The 25,271-nt window shown below is 41.7% G+C and overlaps 1 protein-coding gene across 3 annotated transcripts in view; it reads left to right on the forward strand.

Annotated features, from left to right (window-relative positions):
* The window catches only part of TRAPPC9 (trafficking protein particle complex subunit 9), an 816,338-nt gene that overhangs the window by 422,871 nt on the left and 368,196 nt on the right, over window positions 1-25,271 (forward strand). For all 3 annotated transcript variants that reach the window (XM_077809757.1, XM_077809756.1, XM_077809758.1), the window contains exon 20: window positions 12,694-12,847. In XM_077809757.1, coding sequence (XP_077665883.1) covers window positions 12,694-12,847 — 154 coding nt within the window. The remainder of the gene's footprint in view (window positions 1-12,693; window positions 12,848-25,271) is intronic.

Raw genomic sequence — 25,271 nt, forward strand, 5'->3', positions numbered from 1 at the left:
GTCCCATCCCTGTGTGGTAAAGGCTCAGGTGATGAAATCATTGGGTGGGGATAAGTCCCATCATCATTCCCCTGAAGAGCATAAAAGGAGGTCACCTCCTTAGGCACCCCCCAAAAAGAGAATTAAATCTCTTCAGAGACTGGATGAAAAAGGTATGCAAGGTACAAATGTAAGATCTCTGACCCCATTAAAAAGACTTTATCATTATTGATAGCCTTGGTACTGTACAATGTGACACTGGTCTGGATGCCTTCAATATTGACTCGGCCAGCACCAACTTCTACAACACTGAAAGACTTAATAATCTTTGACTTTCCTGATTCCCCATGACTTGAACAGACACAGAGAATTCCATTATCACTACTGAGCAGTTCCTTACTCAGGGACACTCTCCTACCTGGAACACCTTTAAAACCAGTTGTCTCTGTCTGAGAAGAATATTCTTTCTCATCCTCTTTAGTGGATAGTAGTGGGGTTCTCCATCTTACTTTCCAGCATATTTTTCTACAGGTCCATATACTAGGACCCCGCCTTATTTTAGTAGCCATAGAGAACACAGAGGGACTCATGCATCCTGGTGTCCACCACCTTGGCCTAGAGCACATTTTTCATATGGAGAGCAATCATGGTCATATTGGGCTTCTTAATATCTGAGAAGACTGGTGTCAGCTATGCAGTCTAAAGTCTACCAGGATATAGAGAGAGCAGCAACCTCATACCTTTCCAGCACAGCAGCAACTCCACTCATCTGAGAATGAGCAAACTCATCACACTGATCTTTCTACATCAACATTATCAAGGCTGTAACTCCAGCAGCAGCAGTACCTCCTGAGGATTATAAAACATTTTAAGAGCTTCTAAAAAGACTGGTTGAAATGCTGAAAATTCCAGTAGAGGTGGTGAGCAAAAAATCTTACAAATTACTGGAAATTCTACACACCTCATTGCCAGACAGAGTGGCAATGCCAGTTAACGAAGGCCTTCTAGAGTTGCCTTAACTGCAGTGGGAACTTCTATCGCAATCCCTGTGACATAAAAGTAGACAAAATATAACAAGTCCAGGCCTTGGGATTTGAGTATTTTTGTGTATAGCCAACACCTTTTTCTCTTGTCATTGTGGTGTTGTGTCCAAGAATGTACTAAACAACACAGTTATAAGTATACTCTGAAACAAAAGGACCAAAGGGATTAGACTTACTGGAAGAAAATATATTGTTCTGCAAGTTTACAAATGAGAATTTTGAATGATCAAGCTTTGTTTTCAAAAATATAACTACCAATGTTGGCAAAGGGTTGCCAGATTTTTTTGATAGGATCCCACAAGTGTTGAGAGAGGAGCTGCAGTTGTTAATCAGTGAAGGACAACTAATCCTGAGAAGAGGTCTTTAAGCCACTATATATGTATCGGACACTGTCAAGGTTCCTTCCCCACTCTGAACTCTAGGGTACAGATGTGGGGACCTGCATGAAAACCTCCTAAGCTTACTTTTACCAGCTGAGGTTAAAACTTCCCCAAGGTACAAACTATTTTACCCTTTGCCTTTGGACTTCCACTGCCACCAACAAACGTTTGTCTGGGTTTATTGAGAAAAAGGTGTTTGGAAACGTCTTTCCCCCCAAAATCCTCCCAACCCTTGCACCCCACTTCCTGGGGAAGGTTTGATAAAAATCCTCACCAATTTGCATAGGTGTCCATAGACCCAAACCATTGGATCTTAGAACAATGAAAAAAGCATTCAGTTCGTGAAAAGAAACATTTTAATAGAAGAAACAGTAAAAAGAATCACCTCTGTAAAATCCGATTCTTAAAAGAAGAATTTTAATTAAAGAAAAAGTAAAAAGAATCACTTCTGTAAAATCAGGATGGTAAATACCTTACAGGGTAATTAGATTCAAAACATAGAGAATCCCTCTAGGCAAAACCTTAAGTTACAAAAAAGACACACAGACAGCAATATTCATTCTATTCAGCACAACTTAATTTCTCAGCCATTTAAAGAAATCGTAATCTAACGCATATCTAGCTAGATTACTTACTAAGTTCTAAGACTCCATTTCTGTTCTGTCCCCGGCAAAAGCAGCATACAGACAGACACAGACCCCTTGTTTCTCTCCCTCCTCCCAGCTTTTGAAAGTATTTTGTGTCCTCATTGGTCATTTTGGTCAGGTGTCAGTGAGGTTATCCTAGCTTCTTAACCCTTTACAGGTGAAAAGGTTTTTTCCTCTGGCCAGGAGGGATTTAAAGGTGGTTAGCCTTCCCTTTATATTTAGGACAGACACCGTGGCATGTTCAGTGGTGACTGTCATAACAATGAGATGTTGGCTTCAATCATCTGGTATTTCATGAGAGGTACAAAATGCTGTAGAGGACTTACTCTGCGAAAGAATCAAACTTTTTTGTTCAAAAAAACAGATGACACCTTGCACATCTCAAAAGATTTTTGTTAAACTTTAAGATCATTGGTAGTCTGTTCCCTGCAGCTAAAGAGAAGACAATACTAACAACCTCAAGCAAGGCAACCTTCTAAGCCTTTTGCATACTCATACCAAAGGCCTACAGAACATCTAGGAAAGAAGTAACATTTTCATAAGAGACGTCCATCTGCTTCTTCTGCATCCACTTCTTCATGATTGTTTCTGACCAACAAAAAACAAATTTTGATGGTGCTGTTGAGAGCTTCTGAGAACCAGTCTTTATGGATCTTTTCACTTTGCTTACTCCTTTTGGAAAGCGACTAGCTTTGGTGTGGGGGGGGGACACAAACTTTTAGTAGACAGGTTGGTCCCCAGTCTTATCTGAACTGGGTATTTTGTTCAGTTCTAGATTATCACTGTTCCTTATCCCTGTGGACCTCTCTCATGAGAGGATGCTACAATAAAAATTCAATCACTCTTGCTTCTTGGAGTCATAGATTAGATTCCTCTACAATATACGGGAAAGGATTTTTATTCTCATTTCCATGGTCTACAGGACTGATGTATACATACCCACCAATTCCCTTAATACCAAGAATTTTAAGAAAGATGAAACAGGGCTGCAAAGATAATTGCTTCAGTTTGGCCCTGGCAATTTTGGTTTCCAGACCTCTTAAGACTATCAATTTGACCCCCAATATTTGTATCTCTAATTCTGAATATGATTTCTCAAGATGAAGTTAGGATCCTTCCTCCAGGCTATCTATCATCCTTGCATTTTACAGTGACCATATGGAAATGGAAAGGACTTGCTCTAGGGTCGTCCAAAATATTTTGACCTCAGAAAAGATTCAGCGAGATTTGGTTATAATGCTAAATAGAAGAGATTTTTCCTCTGGGCTGAAGATCACCATATTTCACCATTTTGAGCAGACGTCATTTTATTTCAGATTACCTACTCTCCCTGAAGTCAACAGCTTTCACAGAACTAACTGAAATGGTTCACCTGACTGCTACATCTGCTTTCCATCCACATATTGAGAATTATACTGAATTTTCACACCCCATGGTGGCTAGGTGTTCAATGGATTTAACACAGGTGTCCCCTCCAATTAAACTATGTCTGTGCTGTGAGCTAGGGGTGTGATTCCCCCACTCATGAGCACGTTTGCACTGACTCAGGATAGCACAAATATAAATAACAGTCTAGCAATGGAAGCATGGATAGCAGTAGTGGAGTCATGGATTACCTATGCTGAGTACAAACCTGCCTGAAACCCCTGGGTACGTACCCGGCATTTATAACGCATGCTTCCAATGCTGCTACCCATGCTGCTATGGCTACACTGCTATTTATACTAATGCTAGCTTGATGAGGGCTAGTACAAGTATGTATCGTGAGCAGGGAAATCACACTCCTGCATAGTGTAGATATAGCCTTAGAGAACCTCATCCCTCGTGGTATTTGTATATAGTAGCAGTGAGTCACATGGTTCCATCCTGTGAACGATTAGCAACATGTTCACGTCAACATCCTTCCATGAGAACCTCATTTCTAGTTGCCATTGCATCAGTGCAGAGAATGGGAGAGCATCAACCCTTGATAGCAGGCCCACCAGATGCTGATTTTCATAGAGAGAAAATCTCTAAGGACTCAACCTAGTTTATGCCAAAAGTTGTATCAGTTTTTCATAATAATCAGACTGTTAATTTAGCTATTTTCATTTAAAAATCTCATGCTCATAGCATGTAAAAGAAATTACACTCTTTACATGTATTACGATCCTTATCCATTAATTAACATAGAGCTAAACTATTTAGAATCTCATCTAGACTACTCATAGTCTAAAATACTGAGAGGGTAAAAGGGAAGACTATTTCTTCCTTAAGAATAGCTAAATCGATCTCTGATTGTATCAGATATTATCTGGTTGCTAAACAAGATCTTCCTGTTCAGATCAAGGCTGACTCTACTAGAGCTCATGCTGCTTGGACAACTTCTTTTAGGAATGTTCTAATTCTTGAAATACATATAGAAGCCGATTGGCACTCAATTCGTATGCTTACAGAGCATTATGCCATAGGGGAGGCTGCCAAAGCAGATGTTAGCTTTGGCAAAGTAGTTATTTAATCATTATTCTATTGGGACTCCAATATCCCACCTCCATTGAGGTCTCTGCTTGGGACACATCAGGAGTGTAATACACATAGATAATTACTTGAAGAAAAAGAGGTTACTTACCTTGCAATAACTGGTGTTCTTCGAGATGTGTTGTTTATATGCATTCCACAGTTTGCCTTCTATCATACCATATTGAAGGCTATACTCATTGGATGTTTATTTAATGAAGGAGCTGATATTCATTTGCCCCACTCCACCCTTTTATGCCCTCAGGAGGAAGGGGCACAAGGACAGGTAGGATACAAGTGTGAACCAGTGGGCATTGCTGATCAAAACATTCCGATCTCTGGCACTGGGGGCACATTCATGCCAGGAGTACAATACATATAGACAACGTATCTCAAAGACCATCAACTGCTGTACGATAAGTAACTTCTTTGTTTTGTACATATACCCTGCGTTGTGACAGAGAACAATTTGGAAGCATAAAAAGATAAATTAAAAAATCGGAAATTACATGTGCAGTTTCTGAAAATGGTCATGAAATGGCTAGCATTCCAATAAGAGAGTTATGAGGTGCTACATATAACGAATGGGTAAGATAATTGTCTAGGTTTTAGAAAAATAAATCCTGATCTGTCAGTAATCCAAATATGGCTTTGACATTGTTGAATAGAGATCAGATATTCATTTATATATGTATGCATCTTCACTTAATATAATGCTAACGCTTTTCCAAATTTCCTAATTAAGTGAATGAGCTTCGATTATTAGCTGCTCATTCGCCACACTGGAGAATGTTTGTCTGTAGAGTCTGGTGTCCTGATACGTAAATTAAATAGCAAAATCCATATTTCCGTAAATAGCTAACACTTTTCCAGTGTGGCTTTTGTTATGAAGGGATAAGACATTTAAATGGTCAAGTGAAAAAAGGTAGAGGTTGGAGCTAATTTGTTATCCCTCTTCATTTGCTATTTAGGGCTCCTGTGTCTGGGTTGAGGAACCTTTAGACACAACAATCACAGTATCCATAATGTAATCTGCGTCAAATTGAGCATTTCAATAGCTAACACTCTCTTAATGTGGCAGCATTTTTAGATATTACATTATATACAGTGGAACTATTCTTTCTTAGCTTGAATTTTTATTATTTGAAATGATTTGGATCAGATATGTAGATGCCAGTGAATTTGAGACTTCAGCATTATGGGTTAACTTATCTTCCATTTCAATTATTTTAAATAAATACTTAAGCTATAAGTGCAGTTTTGTGAATTTAATTGACCTTTCAAAGATGAATGGAAAAATTATCTTTCCCTCTGCATAGTTCAGATGTTAACGCAGTCCTTTTTTCTTCATGAAATCAATTGTGGGCTAGGAGGGAGATTATTCCTGTGGGCTGGCTCAGTCATTTAGTTTTACCGTTGAGCTCTCCTATAAAATATGAACTATGGATTTTTTAATAATTAAAAAATAGAAATCAACATGATGTACATAAATTTAGAATAGTAGTCTTACTAAATATCAATGATTAAATGTAAGGGGGGCCAATTTCTGGGAGTCTTTCTTATATAAAGAGTTTTATATAAAATGTAAAATTAATTAGAAGGATGTCAGCTTTTCTGTAAGGCACTTTCTGTCAGGCATTTTTTTTATTGCCTTTGTTTTCAACCATTGCAAAATTTCTGTGCCAGTTAGAAAGGTAGTTTCTAATTTCTATTGACTCTATTTTCACTATTTTTATGGAAAATGACAGATACCATAGGAATGTATAGTGCACACTGGGTCTTACAATACTAATATTTTCATTTTACTTCAAATATTTATTTTTTCAGTAAAAATCTGCCTGTACTGTGCATTTGGTTCTTGTGGCAGACAGTAATATATCAATAAAGTGGCAATGCATATATCGGAAAGTGAAATGTCTTATCACTTTTGTGCGAGTTGGTTTACTGACATTTAACTAACTACTCTCTACAGTTTTGGAAGGTTTGTTATATTTTCCTTAAGTAACACTGACAAGTGCCATGGCACCGCACCATGCAGATATATCCATGTTGCACATGAGCTGATTTTCATTTCCTAGTCATTCATTTAATTTATATTTGACTAATTTACATCCCTGTAATACTACTTTATCATCTGAGCAGCTGTCAAAATAATGTGGACTTATTTCATGACTAAAACCAGTAGCTTCAAAACATGAATGTTTCATTATTCATGAAAACTGTTGTCAATTCATTCTTCTCTCCCTCACCAGCAAGGTTATCCTTAGAGAACTAAAAAGGGGAAAAAAAATCTGTTTCCCATGTGCAGTGTTGGCAGTGGATATTGTTTTACATAATGCAGTATCTTTATGCAAATATCTCATGAGTTATTAAAACCTTCTCCTCTCAGAAAATTGAATTGCTCATTCAAGGTAAAGTAGGTTAAAATGAAATTCTAGTTCCTTTTTTCAAAGCAGGTGTACATTTTTTTAAGTCCTGGGATTTGGGGGTCTTGTTGGCTTCACATTTCAGATTTCCCCTGAACTGTGGTTACTGTTAAGGCCATGATTTCCTGTATAGCATAACTAGGCTTGGGAAGGATTAAATTTTTGTTGTTAAATGTTGGTAAACATCAATATCGCCATACACACACAAACCAATGAAAACGTATTTCCATTGATGAAAGTTGAAATTTAAAGATTGGCAAAGTAAACAAAATGCTGCTTGTGAACTTAAGAGTTTGATTTAAGGATATTTACTTTGTATATTTTGATATATAATGTTAATATTTGTTTTAACTGTTATAAAACTTTATTTTTTTGAATCAGTGTGTCTACTGTCATTAGATAATTGACTGACCCACCCCATAATTTCCACAGCTGAGAAAATGTATATGGATACTAATAGAAAAAATTATTAAAAATTAAGATCAATATTATCAGTCAATTAAAAAAATAGAATTCTGCCAAGCCTAAGCATAACCTTGCAATCTGGGCCTTTCATGCAATAGCTTTTGACAAAAAATGAATAACTGCTCTACAGCCATTTGTTTCCTCTTCTTGTTTGTACTTAGGTACTAGTACGCCTTACAAAATGCTAACAGATTTTGAAAACAAAGAGGGACAGTAGTGCAGTGACTCTCACTGCAGATAGAAATGATAAATTAAGTAAGGATTCCAAATCTAGAATTAGAGAAAAACCCTAGATATAGCAGAATGTGTCTTAGGCCATGTCTACACTATGAAAGTACTCTGATTTTACAGAAGTCAATTTTTGGGAACAGATTGTATAAAGTTGAGTGCATGCGTCCACACTAAGCACATTAATTCGGCGGTGTGTGTCCACAGTACCGTGGCAAGCGTCGACATTCCGAGCGGTGCGCTGTGGGTAGCTATCCCATAGTTCTTGCAGTCCCCGCTGCCCATTGGAATTCTGGACTGAGCTCCCAATGCTTGATGGGGCCAAAAATTTGTCGTGGGTGGTTATGGGTAAATGTCGTCAGTCAACCCTCCCTCCCTCCGTGAAAGCAACAGCAAACAATCATTTTGCGCCCTTTTCCCTGGATTGCCCGAGCAGACGCCATACCACGGCAAGCATAGAGCCTGTTCAGCTCACCGCAGCAGTTATGACCATTGTAAATACCTTGCGCATTATCGTGCAGTTTATGCAGAACCAGTACCTGAAAAACCAGGCGAGGAGGCAACGGCAGCGTGGTGATGAAGACATGAACACAGATTTCTCTAAAACCGTGTTTCCCCGCAATTTGGAGATCATGGTATTACTGGGGCAGGCTCATGCCGTGGAACGCCGATTCTGGGCCCGGGAAACAAGCACAGAGTGGTGGGACCGCATAGTGTTGCAGGTTTGGGATGATTCCCAGTGGCTGCGAAACTTTCGCATGCGTAAGGGCACTTTCATGGAACTTGTGACTTGCTTTCCCCTGCCCTGAAGTGCAAGAATACCAGATGAGAGCAGCCCTCACAGTTCACAAGTGAATGGCAATAGCCCTGTGGAAGCTTGCAACGCCAGACAGCTACCGGTCAGTCGGTAATCAATTTGGAGTGGATAAATCTACTGTGAGGGTTGCTGTGATGCAAGTAGCCAACACAATCACTGAGCTGCTGCTACCAAAGGTAGTGACTCTGGGAAATGTGCAGTTCATAGTGGATGGCTTTGCTGCAATGGGATTCCCTAACTGTGATGGAGTTATAGACGGAACACATATCCCTATCTTGGGACCGGACCACCAGGGAAGCCAGTACATAAACCGCAAGGGGTACTTTTCAATGGTACTGCAAGCACGGGTGGATCACAAGGGACGTTTCACCAACATCAACGTGGGATAGAAGTCATAGAGTCATAGAATATCAGGTTTGGAAGGGACCTCAGGAGGTCATCTAGTCCAACCCCCTGCTCAAAGCAGGACCAATCCCCAATTTTTGCCCCAGATCCCTAAATGTCCCCCTCAAGGATTGAACTCACAACCCTGGGTTTAGCAGGCCAATGCTCGAACCAATGAGCTATCCCTCCCCTCGGGATGGCCGGGAAGGTTTCATGATGCTCGCGTCTTCAGGAACTCTGGGTTGTTTAAATGGCTGCAGGAAGGGATTTACTTCCCAGACCAGAAAATAACTATTGGGGATGTTGAAATGCCTATAGTTATCCTTGGGGACCCAGCCTACCCCTTAATGCCCTGGCTCATGAAGCCATGCACAGGCACCCTGGACAGCAGTAAGGAGCTGTTCAACTATAGACTGAGTAAGTGCAGAATGGTGGTAGAGTGTGCATTTGGATGTTTAAAGGGTCGCTGACGCAGTTTACTGACTTGCTCAGACCTCAGTGAAACCAATATTCCCATTGTTATTGGTGCTTGCTGTGTGCTCCACAATCTCTGTGAGAGTAAGGGGGAGACGTTTATGGTGGGGTGGGAGGTTGAGGCAAATCGCCTGTCCGCTGAATACGCGCAGCCAGACACCAGGGCGGTTAGAAGAACACAGCAGGAAGCGCTGCGCATCAGAGAAGCTTTGAAAACCAGTTTCATGACTGTTGTTGTTGTCCAAAGTAGTGTCTTTTAATTCTTTATTAATTAATTTTCCATAGCAGTCCATTTCAGAAAGTGCTTCTTATTCATGATGCTTTGACAGGAAACCCGTTTTATTGGATCCAGGAAAACCCATTTCACACGACATTTAGAAAGGTGTAAATCCTTGTTTTTTATCTAATTTTTGTTTATAGTTTAATATCTGATTGTTTAGCACACACTATACTATAATATTTTGTTTTCATGGCTCACCATGTGTTTGTTAAAGTAATTATTTTACTAATTATTTGTTTGTTTTACTATTACCATAAGATGTTACAAATGTTACTAGTAGTGCCTGAGATGCGTTGAGAGATGCTGAAGCTATGGACTTCATAAGTTTTGCTTACAAATGTATTAATGTACAAAATCTGCATGGCTGCATGGAAATTGGGTACTTTTGCAGTTATCTCATGTGCATGAGTAAATGTGTAGGTTTTGCATTTACAAAATGTGTAGGTTTATGTTAGGAAATTTGTGAGTGTGTGTGTGTGTGTGAGAAGCTACTTTTGGCATAGTTATATTAAACAGCATGTCTGCACCCTGGAGTCTTTTATTCATGTTATAAAGTGACTTGTTGAGGTGCTGGGGTCCTCATTTGTTCATCTATGTGCAGAGGCATGTCAGTGTTCAGTGGCAGTTTCATCAGGGGTGGGGAACCTTTTTCTATCAGGGACCACTGACCCACATAAAAAATCAGTTGTGGGCCACACACAGCCCTGGGGGGGGGGAAGGGTGGAAGCTTGGGGCTTCCCCTAGGATCCAGAGTGGGGCTAGAAATGAGGGGTTCAAGGTGCAGGAGGGGGCTCTGGGCTGGGGCAGGCGGTTGGGCTGTGGACGCTGGCTGGGGATACAGGCTATGGCTTGGGGCTGGTGCCAGGGGTTTGGGATGCATGAGGGGGCTCTGGGCTGGGTCCAAGAGGTTTGGAGTGCAGGAGCAAGCTCGGGGCTGGGGTGGGGGTTGAGATGTGGGAGGTGGTTTGGGTTCTGGGAGGGAGTTAGGGTACAGGATGGGGATCAGGGCTGAGGTAGAGGGTTGGGGTGCAGGCTCTGGGAGGAGGCTTGGGTTTGGGATGCGGGAGGGGGTTCTGACCTGGGGCAGATGTTTGGGGGTACAGGTGGGGATGCGGGGTCTGGGAGGGAGTTAGGGTATAGGAGGGGGTTCTGGCCTGGGGCAGGGGGTTTGGGGTGTGGGCTCTGGCCAGGCGGCACTTACCTGATGTGGTTCCTGGTCAGTGGCACAGCGGGGCTAAGGCAAGCTCCTTGCCTGTCAGGGCTCCGCACTGTTCCCAGAAGCGGCCGCCATGTCCGGCCCCTTAGGTGGAGGGGTCAGGGGGCTCTGCGCAGTGTGTACTGCCTGTGCCTGCAGGTGACACCCCCGTAGCTCCCATTGGCCGGGAACCACGGCCAATGGGAGCTGCAGAGCTGGCGCTGGGGGCAGGGGCAGCGCATGGAGCTTCCCTGATTGCCCCTGCTCTTAGGGGCTGCAGGGACATGCTGGTTGCTTCTGGGAGCTGCATGGAGCCTACTGAACTTTTAATGGCCTGGCAACAATAGCTTCCCCCCACAGTGGGGTGAGGCAGTGCTCATGGCTCCAGCCCTGCAGGGGGGCACCGAGGCTTGGGGCTTCTGGCCCGTGGCGCAGAGAATTGCCACAGGCTAGATGAAATGAAGCAGTGGCCATAGGTTCCCCACCACTGTTTTAAGTTATGAGTTTCATAAGTAAAATTTTTGAAGGAAACAAAAGTTAGAAATTTCCTTTGCACAATTTGTAAACATGTCAAAATTAATTTCAGGGACAAATGTTTACATTCCTACAATTTTTTTTTCTTGTTTTGGTTTTCTTTTACATTTACTTTGATGCTACATGTGGTTGAGTTGCTAAAATGTAATTTATATTGTTTTCTTACTAGCGTACTCATATTTTAAGCAGGTTGGATTTGTTTAAATCAATTTTAATTATGATTTAAATAAGCTACAAGAAACCTTGATTTAAATAATTTTTTTAAACTTTTTTTTTTGCATGTGCACATTTTAGTTATTTTCCTAAGAAAGATTGAGTCTCATGGTTGAAAACCATTAAAGCATGTTGATTTGCTACTAAATATAGCCTTTACATTAAATTTGGTGCTTCCTTTTGCTAACCGGGAGGATACACTATGTCTATACATTTTTATTTAAGCAGTTATATGGCTTAACTTTCATTTATTCATGGTCTTAATTTTTAAATTTTTAGTATGTTAGAAAATGAATAACACATTTCTTATTTACTAAAATTTTTTTTTTTACTGGTGATTTGTGTCAAGCTCTATTTGGATGGAAATTCAGTGAAAAAACACAAAACAGCATTTTAATTTTTTAAATTAAATAATACAACCTTAATATGTTGAATACCTAGAAGAAAACATTTATCACAACATATGTTTCATTTAAAGCTAACTGATTTATTAAACAAGCAAGTATTATCTATAGTTAGTGGATTGAACTGTTTGTGTGGTTGCCATGTATTTCAAGATTTTAGAATTAGTAGTTCTCATCCTCTCTCATTTTTGATTCAGAGACTGAAAGAGGAAAACAAGATTTCCTGGGTTTTCAACTCAAACTTGGTTTCTTAACTTTGAATTAAGTCATTGAACTGAACTGAAATAAGTTAAAAAACTGAAATGAAGAAAATATTATCTCTGCTGAACTAAGTTTTAGGGGTGTAACTGTTTGTCCAAATATTTTTATTGCATCCTATGTATCTTCATCACTTTGGAAAAGTAAGTCCTGCTGGTAGGTTTTCTGGTGGCAGGTTTGTTGAGCTTTTGAGGAGCCCCAGTGAAGTGATCAGGTTTCAGGGATGAAGGAATACCCAGTATTTTCTTAAGTTACCAATATGGATCTTTGATCATAACTTGCTTTCAGTATTCTGTACCATAAATCATAATATTAATGCATCATTGTGATCCAGATTATTCTGACTGAAGCAATATATAATACCTTTTTGTTTGGTTTGGTAAAGGTCTGTGAAATGATCTGCGGGAGACATTCCCACAAAATTGCTGTATTGACGATTCTTTTCTTTTCTTCCTTTTTTTTCATCTCAGTATGGCTATCCAGGTTGACAAGTTTAATTTTGAGAGTTTGCCAGATTCCCCTGGTGAAAGGATACAGTTTGCAAACCCAAAGCAACTGGAAGAAGAGAGACAGCAGGCAAAAGGGCTGGAGATCAACAGCAAGTTAGACGTTTGCTGGAAAATTATATCCTTTAATACATGCTTGATTTATATCTATATCAGCCTTATGACCCATTTTATTTTATAATTTATATCACCATTTAATGAGGTTACTGAAAGGGAAAACAACTAGAACTTAACATAATTATAGACTTCTTAAAATTAATTACACTACATTTTATTTAGATTTTTCACGATGTTCAGGTCTTAATATAATGGTTGTCTTAATCTGAGTCATATGGGCATGCTGCAAATCCTGTCTATTTTCCCAACTTTTGGGGAAAGCAGAAGAGCAGTGAAGGTTGGTGTTATATAAAATTAGATTAGTTCTCTCCAAAAGCAAAGTCTGCAAAGTGGTAATGAAATCATGATTTAGCCTTAAAAATGCTGAGAATATTTTTTAAAGTTATGCTTAGAATATTAGAAATGTAGGACTGGAAAGGACCTTGAGAATTCATCAAATCCAGGCCCAGGCACTCAGGCAGGACCAAGTAAATCTAGACCATCCCTGATAGCTGTTCATCCAACCTGCTTTTAAAATCCTCTAATGATAGGGAGTGCTCCCTGGAAGCCTTTTTCCAGAACTTAATTACAGTTTTTTTCCTAAAATCTAACCTAAATCTCCCTACTGCAGATTAGGCCCATTACTTTTTTGTCCTACCTTCAGTAGACATGGCGAACAATTATTCACTGTTCTCTTTATAACAACCCTTAACATATTTGAAGGCTGATTTCAGGTACTTCCCCTCAGTCGTCTTTTCTCAAGGTTAAATTAGCCCAGTTTTTCTAACCTTTCCTCATTAGTCAGGTTTTCTAAACCTTTTATCATTTTTGTGGCTCTCCTCTGGAGTCTCTAAAATTTTTCCACATCTTTCCAAAAGCGTGGCCCTAGAACTGGACACTTCCACTATAACGTACAGATCCTTTTCAGCAATACTACCGCCGAACCAGTTTTCCCCATTTTGCAGTTGTGCATTTGATTTTTCCTTCCTAAATGAAGTATTTTGCACTTGACTTTATTGCACATCTCTCCCTCCCCAACCCTTCTTGGAGTGGTCTGTTTCATTATAGACTTATTTTGTTCTGGGGCTTTGGCCCTTTAAGGTTCCCTAATAATATGCAAAAAGAAAAGGAGTACTTGTGGCACCTTAGAGACTAACAAATTTATTTGAGCATAAGCTTTCGTGAGATACAGATGATTATAATAATAATACAATAATAATAATACATTACACATATATAGTGCCTTCCATCCAGAGATTTCAGATGCTTTGTTATCACTAATTATTGAAAATGCACAGAACTGCTGTGACATGGGTTCGCAATATTATATATTTCTAATGATGAGTAAGCTGAACCACAGTAAATTGAAAATGACTTGCCATAAGAAGTCAGAGGCATAGCTAGAAATAGATACCAAGAGTCTTTATGTGACGTTCCATGTCTTGCTCATTCGACAACATTTCAAAAACAATCCTTGCTATGAAAAATTTCTGTTCAACCAAATCTCCCATATCATATTGCTAATAGATTCAACCTTCTGGCAGCTATTAAAATATTTAAACACTTCCTGATAACATGGATGAGAGTCTTGCACTGGAATTGGGTGACATGCTGTAATAATCCTAGTGCCCTCATCTTTTTGGTTGTTATTGAGCAGCAGTATTAAAGTACATATTGCATACTGCATTCTTTGTTTAATTGCAAAAATATATCAAATAATTTTCTGATCGGCAGTTGTTTGACCTGTCTAGGTGAGGGACAAGTGAGGGACTAATGTCCCATTTACACTTCCCTCCTGTAGTGATGTGAGACTCACCTCTACGTCGCCTCCTGCTGGTCGTCCAGGCAATTATCTCACCAGCCTCCAGAGCGCCTGTTGCTGGCACCTCCGTGCGCCTTTCCCTGGGGTGCTGCCCCCTGGCAGTACCCCCACAGTCTCTGGGTGTCCCCTCCCAGGGGAACCCCCAACCCCCTATCCCCACCTCGCCTCGTATATGGCTACTGCAGGTCACCATCTAGCCCCCGCTCACTGGGGCAGACTGCAGTATATAAGCCATTTATCATTGGCAAAAGGGGGGTTTCGACCTGCTGCCTTTGCCTATCCTGGACTGCAGCCTCTGCAACCCCAGTACCTGTCCTGGCCTTTATCAAGACCTGCAGCCTGGGGGTTCTCCAGGCTGGAGCTCCCCAGCTCCTCTAGCCTTTCCTCAGCCCTGCTCCACTCTAGGTACCTTTCTCGGCTCCCAGGCAGCCAGGCCCTTCTCCCTCAAGAGCTAGAGGGAGAGTCCTCTCAGCTCCTGGCTTCACTGGCTTTTTATAGGCCCAGCTGCGGTCTGAATGGGGCATTGCCGCAGCTGTGGCTGTTTCCCCAATCAGCCAAGGCTTGCTGCTTTCCCCAGCAGCAGCCGTCTCACAGCCTCAGCCCCCTCCCAGGGCTGGTTTCAAGCCCTTCAGGGCACGAGCGAGTGACCACCCCGCTACACTTCCCCACCAGAACTAAAAAAAACAAAGACACAGTTGTCTGAATATTCACCTCTGAAAGAGGTGATGTGACCTGCATCTGAATCAGGCACTGATAGTGATAGACGGGACTCTGAATTCATGTGGAGCACCCCTCCAGCAGATTTTTACTCAAAGCACAAGTTGGGTGACAGACATCACACTTCATCTTCTCAGTCAAATTCAAAGCATTCCAAATGTTCCTCTACGGCTCAGTCTCCTTCAAGAAAATCTTCCTCTAAATCTCTGGTATAGGTTTGAAGTCTCACAAATCTAAATACTCAGTGGCCCTGTCTGAGATGGCACTGTTGGGGCCATGAAGATTGGTGTTGTCACCTCTGCCAGCTCCTCCTTCCACTCCTCAGCTGATTCCGTGTGCTTCAGCACTAATACGCTTCTACTCTGCATGCCTTCTTGTTGGCAAAAGATCTTTTTTGTCTTTCCCCACCTGACTCTCCTTTGATGCAGCCCTGTGCATTGTTTACTCCATTGACACACCCAGCACTGTCGACCCACTCTGTTACACTAGCACCAGTGACACACGGGCACTGACAACACACACTCTGGTTATGTCTTCAGTGTTGTCACTGACTTCATCACCTTTCTGACTACCCTAGCCATTGCCTGTTCTTGAGCTTTGTTGATCTCCAATGCGAAGACCACCTAGGACCCCACTGAGAACTGCTCCTCCCTATTCTGAAGAAGTTTGTTTCTTCTTCAGACTCTGAAAGGGAAGAGCCTGTTTCTCCTTCCAGGTCTTCCAATACTTGATGTAAAGATCAGGATTGGGTTCCCTACAGGGAGACTCCAACTTAGGGTGCCCCATGGATGACTCCATCTATGCCATACCCTCCATAGCCTTATTGGTCTTGGGCAGACCACAGAGAGTCTAGAACTGTGTTTCTTTCACTTTCTAGGAGGAAGTCTCCTTCTTCTTTATTGCAGGAGTTATCTTCTCAGCATCCTGCTACTATTCCTCAATTTGCTGTGCTGGACCCAATGGAGGACAGAGAATTATTGGAGGAGTCATTAGACATTCCTCTCCACATTTCTTCAACATATGAAGTGGTTATTCTGGAGTCAACACCTCTCCCAGAGAAGACTTCAAAGTTTTCCAGGATCTCATGGGGAGGGTGGCTACCTCTTTAGGGGTCCAGGCGAAGATTGTATAGAGTCCACACATCCTTCTGGATATTTTACACACTCATACTCCAGGAAGGGTTGCCCTTCCTGTGAGTGAAGACTTACTAGACCTAGCAAAGGTTTCAGAGTAGCAGCCAAGTTAGTCTGTATCCACAAAAAGAAAAGGAGGACTTGTGGCACCTTAGAGACTAACAGATTTATTTGAGCATAAGCTTTCGTGAGTTACAGCTCACTTCATCGAATGCATTCAGTGGAAAATACAGTGGGGAGATTTATATACACAGAGAACATGAAACAATGGGTGTTACCATACAGACTGTAACGAGTGATCAGGTAAGGTGAGCTATTACCAGCAGGAGAGCGGGGGGGTGGGAAAAAACCTTTTGTAGTGATAATCAAGGTGGGCCATTTCCAGCAGTTGACAAGAACATCTGAGGAACAGTGGGGGGAGGAAGGGGTGCAATAAACATGGGGAAATAGTTTTACTTTGTGTAATTACCCAACCATTCACAGTCTTTATTCAAGCCTAAGTTAATTGTATCCAGTTTGCAAATTAATTCCAATTCAGCAGTCTCTCGTTGGAGTCTGCTTTTGAAGTTTTTTTGTTGAAGAATTGCCACTTCTAGGTCTGTAATCGAGTGACCAAAGAGATTGAAGTGTTCTCCGACTGGTTTTTGAATGTTATAATTCTTGACATCTGATTTGTGTCCATTTATTCTTTTACATAGAGACTGTCCAGTTTGGCCAATGTACATGGCAGAGGGGCATTGCTGGCACATGATGGCAAATATCACATTGGTAGATGTGCAGATGAATGAGCCTCTGATAGTGTGGCTGATGTGATTAGGCCCTATAATGGTGTCTCCTGAATAGATATGTGGACACAGTTGGCAACGGGCTTTGTTGCAAGGATAGGTTCCTGGGTTAGTGGTTCTGTTGTGTGGTGTGTGGTTGCTGGTGAGTATTTGCTCCAGGTTGGGGGGCTGTCTGTAAGCAAGGATTGGCCTATCTCCCAAGATCTGTGAGAGTGATGGGTCATCCTTCAGGATAGGTTTTAGATCCTTGATGATGCGTTGGAGAGGTTTTAGTTGGGGGCTGAAGGTGATGGCTAGTGGCGTTCTGTTATTTTCTTTGTTGGGCCTGTCCTGTAGTAACTAACTTCTGGGTACTCTTCTGGCTCTGTCAGTCTGTTTCTTCTCTTCAGCAGGTGGGTATTGTAGTTGTAAGAATGCTTGATAGAGATCTTATAGGTGTTTGTCTGAGGGGTTGGAGCAAATGCAGTTGTATCGTAGAGCTTGGCTGTAGACAATGGCTCGTGTGGTGTGGTCAGGGTGAAAGCTGGAAGCATGTCGGTAGGTATCGCGGTCAGTAGGTTTCCGGTATAGGGTGGTGTTTATGTGACCATCACTTCTTAGCACCTAGTGTCCGGGAAGTGGATGTCTTGTGTTGACTGGTCCAGGCTGAGGTTGATGGTGGGATGGAAATTGTTGCAAAGGTTCTCTGGCAGACCGTGTCTTATATACCTTGTAAGGATAAGAAAGTGGACTCATGATATCAAGACTTTGGTGATTTCTTTAACCTCCCAGTTCCTTATTCTTTACTGATCACAGCCACTAATCCCAATCTAAAGCCACTCCAAAGGGTAAGGAATGTAATAGATTAGATTTATACGATTTGTAAGAATTTTTGCACTTCCACATTTGAAATAAGGGTTGCCAGTTATCAGTTTTATCTAAAAATAATTTTATTATTTCTCTATCATTTCCAAGTTTGCTGACAAGTTGCCAGAGCAGTATAGGGGCCAGTTTCTATCTTTGGTTTCTGAGGGTCAGTCTGCAGCTTGTACATGTCTTCAGGCAGCCATAGATGCTGTTGACACTGCCTTACCACTGCAGTCTTTGTGAAACATTAGTCCTGGTTGCAAGTTTCTGGCATTCCAAAGAAGTTGCAGCGTACAATAGAAGATTTATCTTTTGAGAAGTCTAAGTTGTTTTCTGCCAAAACAGTCGATGCTGTGTGTGCACTGAAAAACTCTAATGCAACACTTCACTCACTAGGAGTTTACACTCCAGCTATGAAAACTGTTTAGCCCATAAGCTTATTCCATACCCTCTTTCTATCAGAGGCCTCAGTATGTTTCTAAGAGAAGGTTAACACTCCTCCATGTCACCAGCCATCTTTGGCTGTGACAGGCCGTTCTGACCTCGAACACAACTGCAGCCTCAAAGCATTTATTTTTACTTCTCAGTCGATGACAGCGCTCTGATTATATCTCCTCCCTTTGGATCATGTCTTTCCCTTTATTATGCTTTGGAAAACATCACATAGGCCAAGTGGGTACTTAGCACAGTAAAAGAGGGATATGTTATCCAAGGCATCTCCTTCCCGTTCCCCATCCCTTTTCAGGGACCCTTCTCATGAGAATTATGCTGTCTTCTAGAATGAAGAGCTACAGAAGAAAATCCTTACCAGCATAGAGGAAAAGGCTTCTATTCCCAGTACTTACTGGTCCCAAAGAAATCTGGTGGCCTCTGTCCCATTCTAGCTCTATAAAAGCTGAACTACTTTATCAAGAAAATCAAGTTCAGAATGGTTATCCTCTCTTCTTTTATCCCTTCCCTAGAGATTGGTATGCTGACCTCGATTTATGAGACTCATGCTTACACTTGGCAATGAATCTTTGCCACATGATTTATCTTCAGTTTATGGTGCGCACCATCCAGTACCACTACATGGTACTTCCGTTCAGTTTATCAGTCCCAGTGGTCTGCACCACATGCATAGCTGTAGTAGCAGCCCACCTCGGTTGCTTGGACTTTCAGATTTTTCCTTATCTGGACGACAGTCTAGTTTATGCACCATCAAGCAACCAGGTCCAACACATCATCCTAGTCATCAGACTTCCTCCCATCTAGGCCTGAAATTAAATTTGGACAAGTCATCATTACAACTGACTCCGCACATAACTTTCATAGGAGCAGAGGTTGCGGGGGGTGGAAAGGGGTCGGGGCAGTCAGGAGACAGGGAGCAAGGGGGGGTTGGATAGGGGGTGGGGTCCTGGGGGAGTGGTCAAATGCCCGACAGAAGTTTAAAAATAGTACATCAACACTATTACGTTTTTAGCCAAACTTGTAATATCATTTAAAATATATGTATCAAGTTAATTTGACAAGCCATTGACATTAATCATATTACCCTCTTTTAATGCTTTATTAATCAAGTCCTGTATAAGCTGTTAAATTATTATGCCCATGCTCAGTGTTAGGAAGACAGGCCTATAGTTACTCAGGTCATCCTGTTTACCTTTTAAATACATTGGCACAATAGCTTTCGTCCAGTCTTCTGGAACTTCTCTAGTGTTCCGAGAGCTACTGAAAATCAGCATTAATGGTCCAGCAATCTACTTGGCTAGCTCTTTTAAAAAACTTGGATGCAGAGCTGCTGATTTAATAAATGTTTAGCTTTAGTCACTGCTGTTTAACATCCTCCTGAGTTACTGTTTGAATGGAAAGTGCGTTATCATCATTATCATATGATCTGACTACATCATCTGGCTTTTTCCCAAATACAGAACAGAAATATTTATTGAACACTTCTGCCTCTTCTGCATTATCATGGACAGTTCTACCATTTCCATCTAATAATGGAGCAATACTACTGTTAGGAATCCTTTTGCACCTAAATACTTGAAACGCTCCTTGTTATTGTTCTTATCACTGCTGGACATATTTTTCTCCTGGTGCATTTTTGCTTCAGTTATCAATTTTCTACAGTTCCTAGCTTCTGTTTTGTATTCATTACTAATCAACTTGCCCTTTTTTCCATTTGTTACATATGTTACATACATTTTTTTATAACTGCTTTCACTTTTATAATATCTTTCTCCTCAGTCTAGACCAGGGGTGGGCAAACTTTTTGGCCCGAGGGCCACGTCGGGGTTGCAAAACTGTACGGAGGGTGGGCTAGGGAAGGCTGTGCCTCCCCAAACAGTCTGCCCCTGCACCCTGACTGCCCCCCTCAGAACCTCCAGCCCATCCAACCCCCCCCGTCCCCTGACAGCCCCCTCCCGAGACCCCCTGACCTTAACCACTCCTCCAGGACCCCACCCCCTATCCGACCCCCCCCCTTGCTCCCTGTCCCCTGACTGCCCCGACCCCTATCCACCCCCCCAATCCCTGACTGGCCCCTTGGGACTCCAACACCTATCCAACCGCTCCCTGTCCCCTGACTGCCCCCCAGGACTCCCACACCTATCCAATTCCCCCATCTCCTGACCGCCCCCCCCATAACCTCCACCACATCCAACCGCCCCCTGCTCCCTGTCCTCTGACTGCTCCCCGCGACCCCCTGCCCCTTATCCAACCCGCCTCCCTGCTCCCTTACCATGCCACTCAAAGCAACATATCTGGCCGCCATGCCGCTCGGCCGGAGCGCGCAGCCCTGCCGCCCGGAGCACTGCCCGCACGGCGGCGTGGCTGCGGGGGAGGGGCCGGGGTAACCTCCCCAGTTGGGAGCTTAGGGGCTGGGCAGGAAGGTCCCGCGGGCCGCAGTTTGCCCGCATCTGGTCTAGACCCTTAGCAGTGGCCAAGAGGTGAAGATTATTTCTTTGAGATCTGTTTTCTAAGCTGTCCTGTTTTTCTTCCAGTTTGTGTAGTCTAAGCTTTCAGGAGGCAGTTTCTTCTTTAATTTCACTGGTTTTATTGGCAGTCCTTTGTAGCTCATTTTCCAAGTGAGACATTTGGGATTTTACATCACATACAACCTTAGAGAGGCCACAAATATGTTTGGAGATTGAATCCAGTCTGTGAGGAATTCTTTCAGTGGCTGGGCTATGTTCTGCTGTGCCCTTGTGGTCTTCCCCTTCAGTTGCTTAGGTGATTCAGGCTTAGGTCTTTTGTTGCCTCTCATTGTTTCATTGGAATTCATATTCAACAGTTTGAAGTTCATCCAGGGGACTAATTCAAATGTTTGACAGAAACTTAATTTCAGATTTGTTAGGACAGTATTTATTAGAGATGAATTAATAAGTGGGGAGTGAGGAGATGCGGGACTAGGCAGCCATCTTCCGTGTGGGTACCATGTGACACCCCGATGATGACATTTTAAAGTCATTTATTTTTGGGGTTAAGGTTGTTAAAAGTTTTACTGATAAGTATGTCAATTACATATCCTTTCACTTATATGGGACATTTAAAACAAGACTAGGCAAAAACTAGGCAAATAGAAAATGCTTTAAATTATAATCTAGCATTGATAGGGCTATGGTTTAGACAGCCTAATATATCTCTTCCATCTAATTTCTATGATTCATTCCACCTTGATGTGTATTTTGATCAGTTTTAGAAATAGTTTACATTTGCATGCAGATCGTTCATCTCTTGAGGTAGCTTTGTGATTTTTAGAATGCTAAATAAATATTTATTTATACTCATGTTGTACTTTGTAATAAATCTCCTTTACTGCCTCATTTTTTCTCAAAAAACAAGTGAGTTTTCATTGGTCCATCTGGCTGATTGAGATCAGCAAATTGAGTTTATCTTGTTTTTCAGAACCTAAACAAGTGCCTTTAGCAAGATCAAAACAACACCATAATCAGCATTCCAAAAGTTCAAAATGCAAATGAGAAAACAGATTTATGGTAAACAGTGTTCATTAATCATTTAAAACAGTTTTTCATTAGTATAATTTCTATTTATGAAAATTTGCTAATTTATTTATGCTGAAGTAGGACTGGGATGCATTCATCCACCTGTATTTATTCATACAGAAACTGACAAGTGTGACATAAAAAACATCTTCACCATGCCTGAGGTGAAACACTGCACAGCAGATAGAAAACAATTAAGGGATTTAAAACGGAAAACAATTTGATAAATCTGTACCAAATTCCTTTTTAGCATCACATTTCAAACAAAATATATTCAGTAGGTTGTGCTTTAGTTATATGGTGTCTTCAGAACAGTGATTAGTGCCTTCCCCTCTCCACTGGAAGGATGCTCTGTCTTTACTCACTCAGCTACAGTATGATTTATTAAAGATCTGATCAGGAAATTCCCATCAGTGCTTAAACCTACCTCTCAATGAGACATTAACATTGTCCTGTCCAAGCTCACTAGTCCACCTTTCAAACACATGTGACTTGTACCATGGCCCATGTATCCATGAAAGTAGCGTTCTGAGTTGCTATCACCTCAGCTAGGAGGGTCAGTGTGCTTGGCACCATCATGGAGGACCCACCTTATACAATGTTTCACAAAGAAAAGGTTTCTCTTCAACTACACCCCAAGAGATTTCACTCCCTCAGCGTCCTATGTTCTACCTGCAAAGAGCAAACCCTTTAAAAAATTGAGACATTCTAACACCATAGTAGAGAGGTTGCATGGACAAGCCATATCCTCCGAGGGCATTTCCAAATTGGTCTCAGGCTGCATCTTAGAGCACTACAAGTTAGCAAACATTCCTCCCTCTGGGCTCCCTATCGCGTCCCTATCAGAAGGTCCACAACAGGACATCTGCAGAGCAGCCACTTGGAATTCAATCCACACATTTTTGATGCACTATTGCCTAGTTTATGTCCCGGCCCACAGATGCACCAACGGGGTTGGCAGTATTGCAAATATGTTTGCTACCAGCTTCCTCGCACCTCCTCCAGTCTGAACGCTGTTTGCCAATCACCCATGTGTGGGATACATATAGGGACCACCACCAGAAGTAGTGGAGGTTACTTACTATAACTGAAGGTTCTTTGATACATTTCGTCCCTGTCTGTATTTCACTACCTGCCTTCCATCCCTCTGCTTCGGACCCAGTTGGATTTACAGTAAGAAGAGGAACTAGAAAGGCATTGACCTGTAGTGCCTATTATACCCTCTGTCAGGAGCAAAAGGAGATGCACTGTACATATGTGGGACAACAGGCATTGCTTGGAAGAGCTTCTGGACTTTGGCACAATAGTGTGCATGCTTTCCCATGTGTGGAATTCAAATAGAGACCATACATCTCGAAGAACATCCAGTTACAGTAAGTAACCTCCACTTTTTTTTAAAATAAATTTCTGGCTCATTCTATCTTATTTTAAAAGCAACTAAATAGTCATTTAAAATGCACAATCTGCAACATAAAATCTGTAAATCGCATTAAAGATCCTGGGGATAACCCTTTCAGTATAGAACAAAAGGAAATTCATTTTCCCTTTTAATGGGTGAGAAAAGCCATAGAATCTGAATGCATCTTTCATGTAAATTTCATGTATCTTGATTTTTTCTAAAGTTAGCATTGTTTGTTTTAAATGATCAAATATGTTGTTCTTTCCATTGCGGTAGCATCCAGAGGCACCAGGCTGTCATAAAGTTTCATTTTGTAAGGTGGTGTGCAGACACACAGGATGAGACACCCTACTCCCAAAGAATTGATAATGTAAGGAAATCATAAATTATACTTCTTATTCCTACAGTAACTGTGCTAAAATAGATAATCGGTCCTCACACCATGAAACTAAACGTGAACATTTTACTTATTTTGTTTGCAAGCTCTTTGGGGCAGGGTCTTTGTTATATGTTGGTCTAGTGCCTAACACAGTGGGTCTGGGGCCTGGGTGTTATTGCAATGCAAATATGTGATAGTAACTGAAACACAATCTCATGGTTCTATCCTCCAGGCTAACACCCACCACCCCTTGTCTTTTCTAATATTTGTGATAGCCCTCTAATTAAACTATGACTTTTATTTAATGTATTTAAGAATTAATGTATAATTTTAAACGGAAAAATATATATTTAAAAATGGTGAGACAAGGTGGGTGAGGTAATACCTTTTATTGGACCAACTTCTATTGATGTGCAAGACAATCTTTCAAGCTTACATAAAGCTCTTCTTCAGGTCTGGGAAACATACTCACAGAGTGTCACAGCACACAAAGAGCCAGCTTCCTTCAGGACACAACCAACCTTCTTCACAAACTCTGCAGTGATGTGGGAGGGATGTTGTTGGTGTTTGGAGTTTGTGGGGGAGGTCAGTTTGTGGAGGAGGTCAGAGTACATTTCTCAGATCTGAAGGAGAACTCTGTGTAAGCTCGGAAGCTTGTCTCTCTCATCAACAGAAGCTGGTCCAATAAAAGATATTACCTCACCCACCTTGTCTCTCTAATATCCTGGGACCGACACTAAGATGGTGTCATCTTAGTCTACAAATCCACTCCCTGGGTGTATTTAGGAGTTGTATCAGCTAGCTGTATTGACTGAGTTTTTATGCTGGTTGCTGTTGGGACTTCTACAGAACCAGCAGAGAGATAAGACAGTGATTGGGATCCTATTCCTTCTTGTATATCAATAGAAAAGTTTACTGAGGGATGCACTATTTTACATTTGGGGACAATGTATACCTTCAAATCAGCGGCACTGCTATGGGTACCTGCATGGCCCCACAGCATGCCAACATTTTTATGGCTAACTTAGAACAACGCTTCCTCAGCTCTCGTCCCCTAACGCCTCTACTCTACTTGCGCTATATTGATGACATCTTCGTCATCTGGACCCATGGAAAAGAAGCCCTTGAGGAATTCCACCATGATTTCAACAATTTCCATCCCACCATCAACCTCAGCCTGGTCCAGTCCACACAAGAGATCCACTTCCTGGACACTACAGTGCTAATAAACGATGGTCACACAAACACCACCCTATACCGGAAACCTACTGACCGCTATTCCTACCTACATGCCTCCAGCTTTCACCCTGACCACACCACGCGATCTATTGTCTACAGCCAAGCTCTACGATACAACCGCATTTGCTCCAACCCCTCAG

The sequence above is a fragment of the Eretmochelys imbricata genome, chromosome 2, assembly GCF_965152235.1.
Source record: "Eretmochelys imbricata isolate rEreImb1 chromosome 2, rEreImb1.hap1, whole genome shotgun sequence".
In the NCBI taxonomy this organism is placed as follows: Eukaryota; Metazoa; Chordata; order Testudines; family Cheloniidae; genus Eretmochelys; species Eretmochelys imbricata.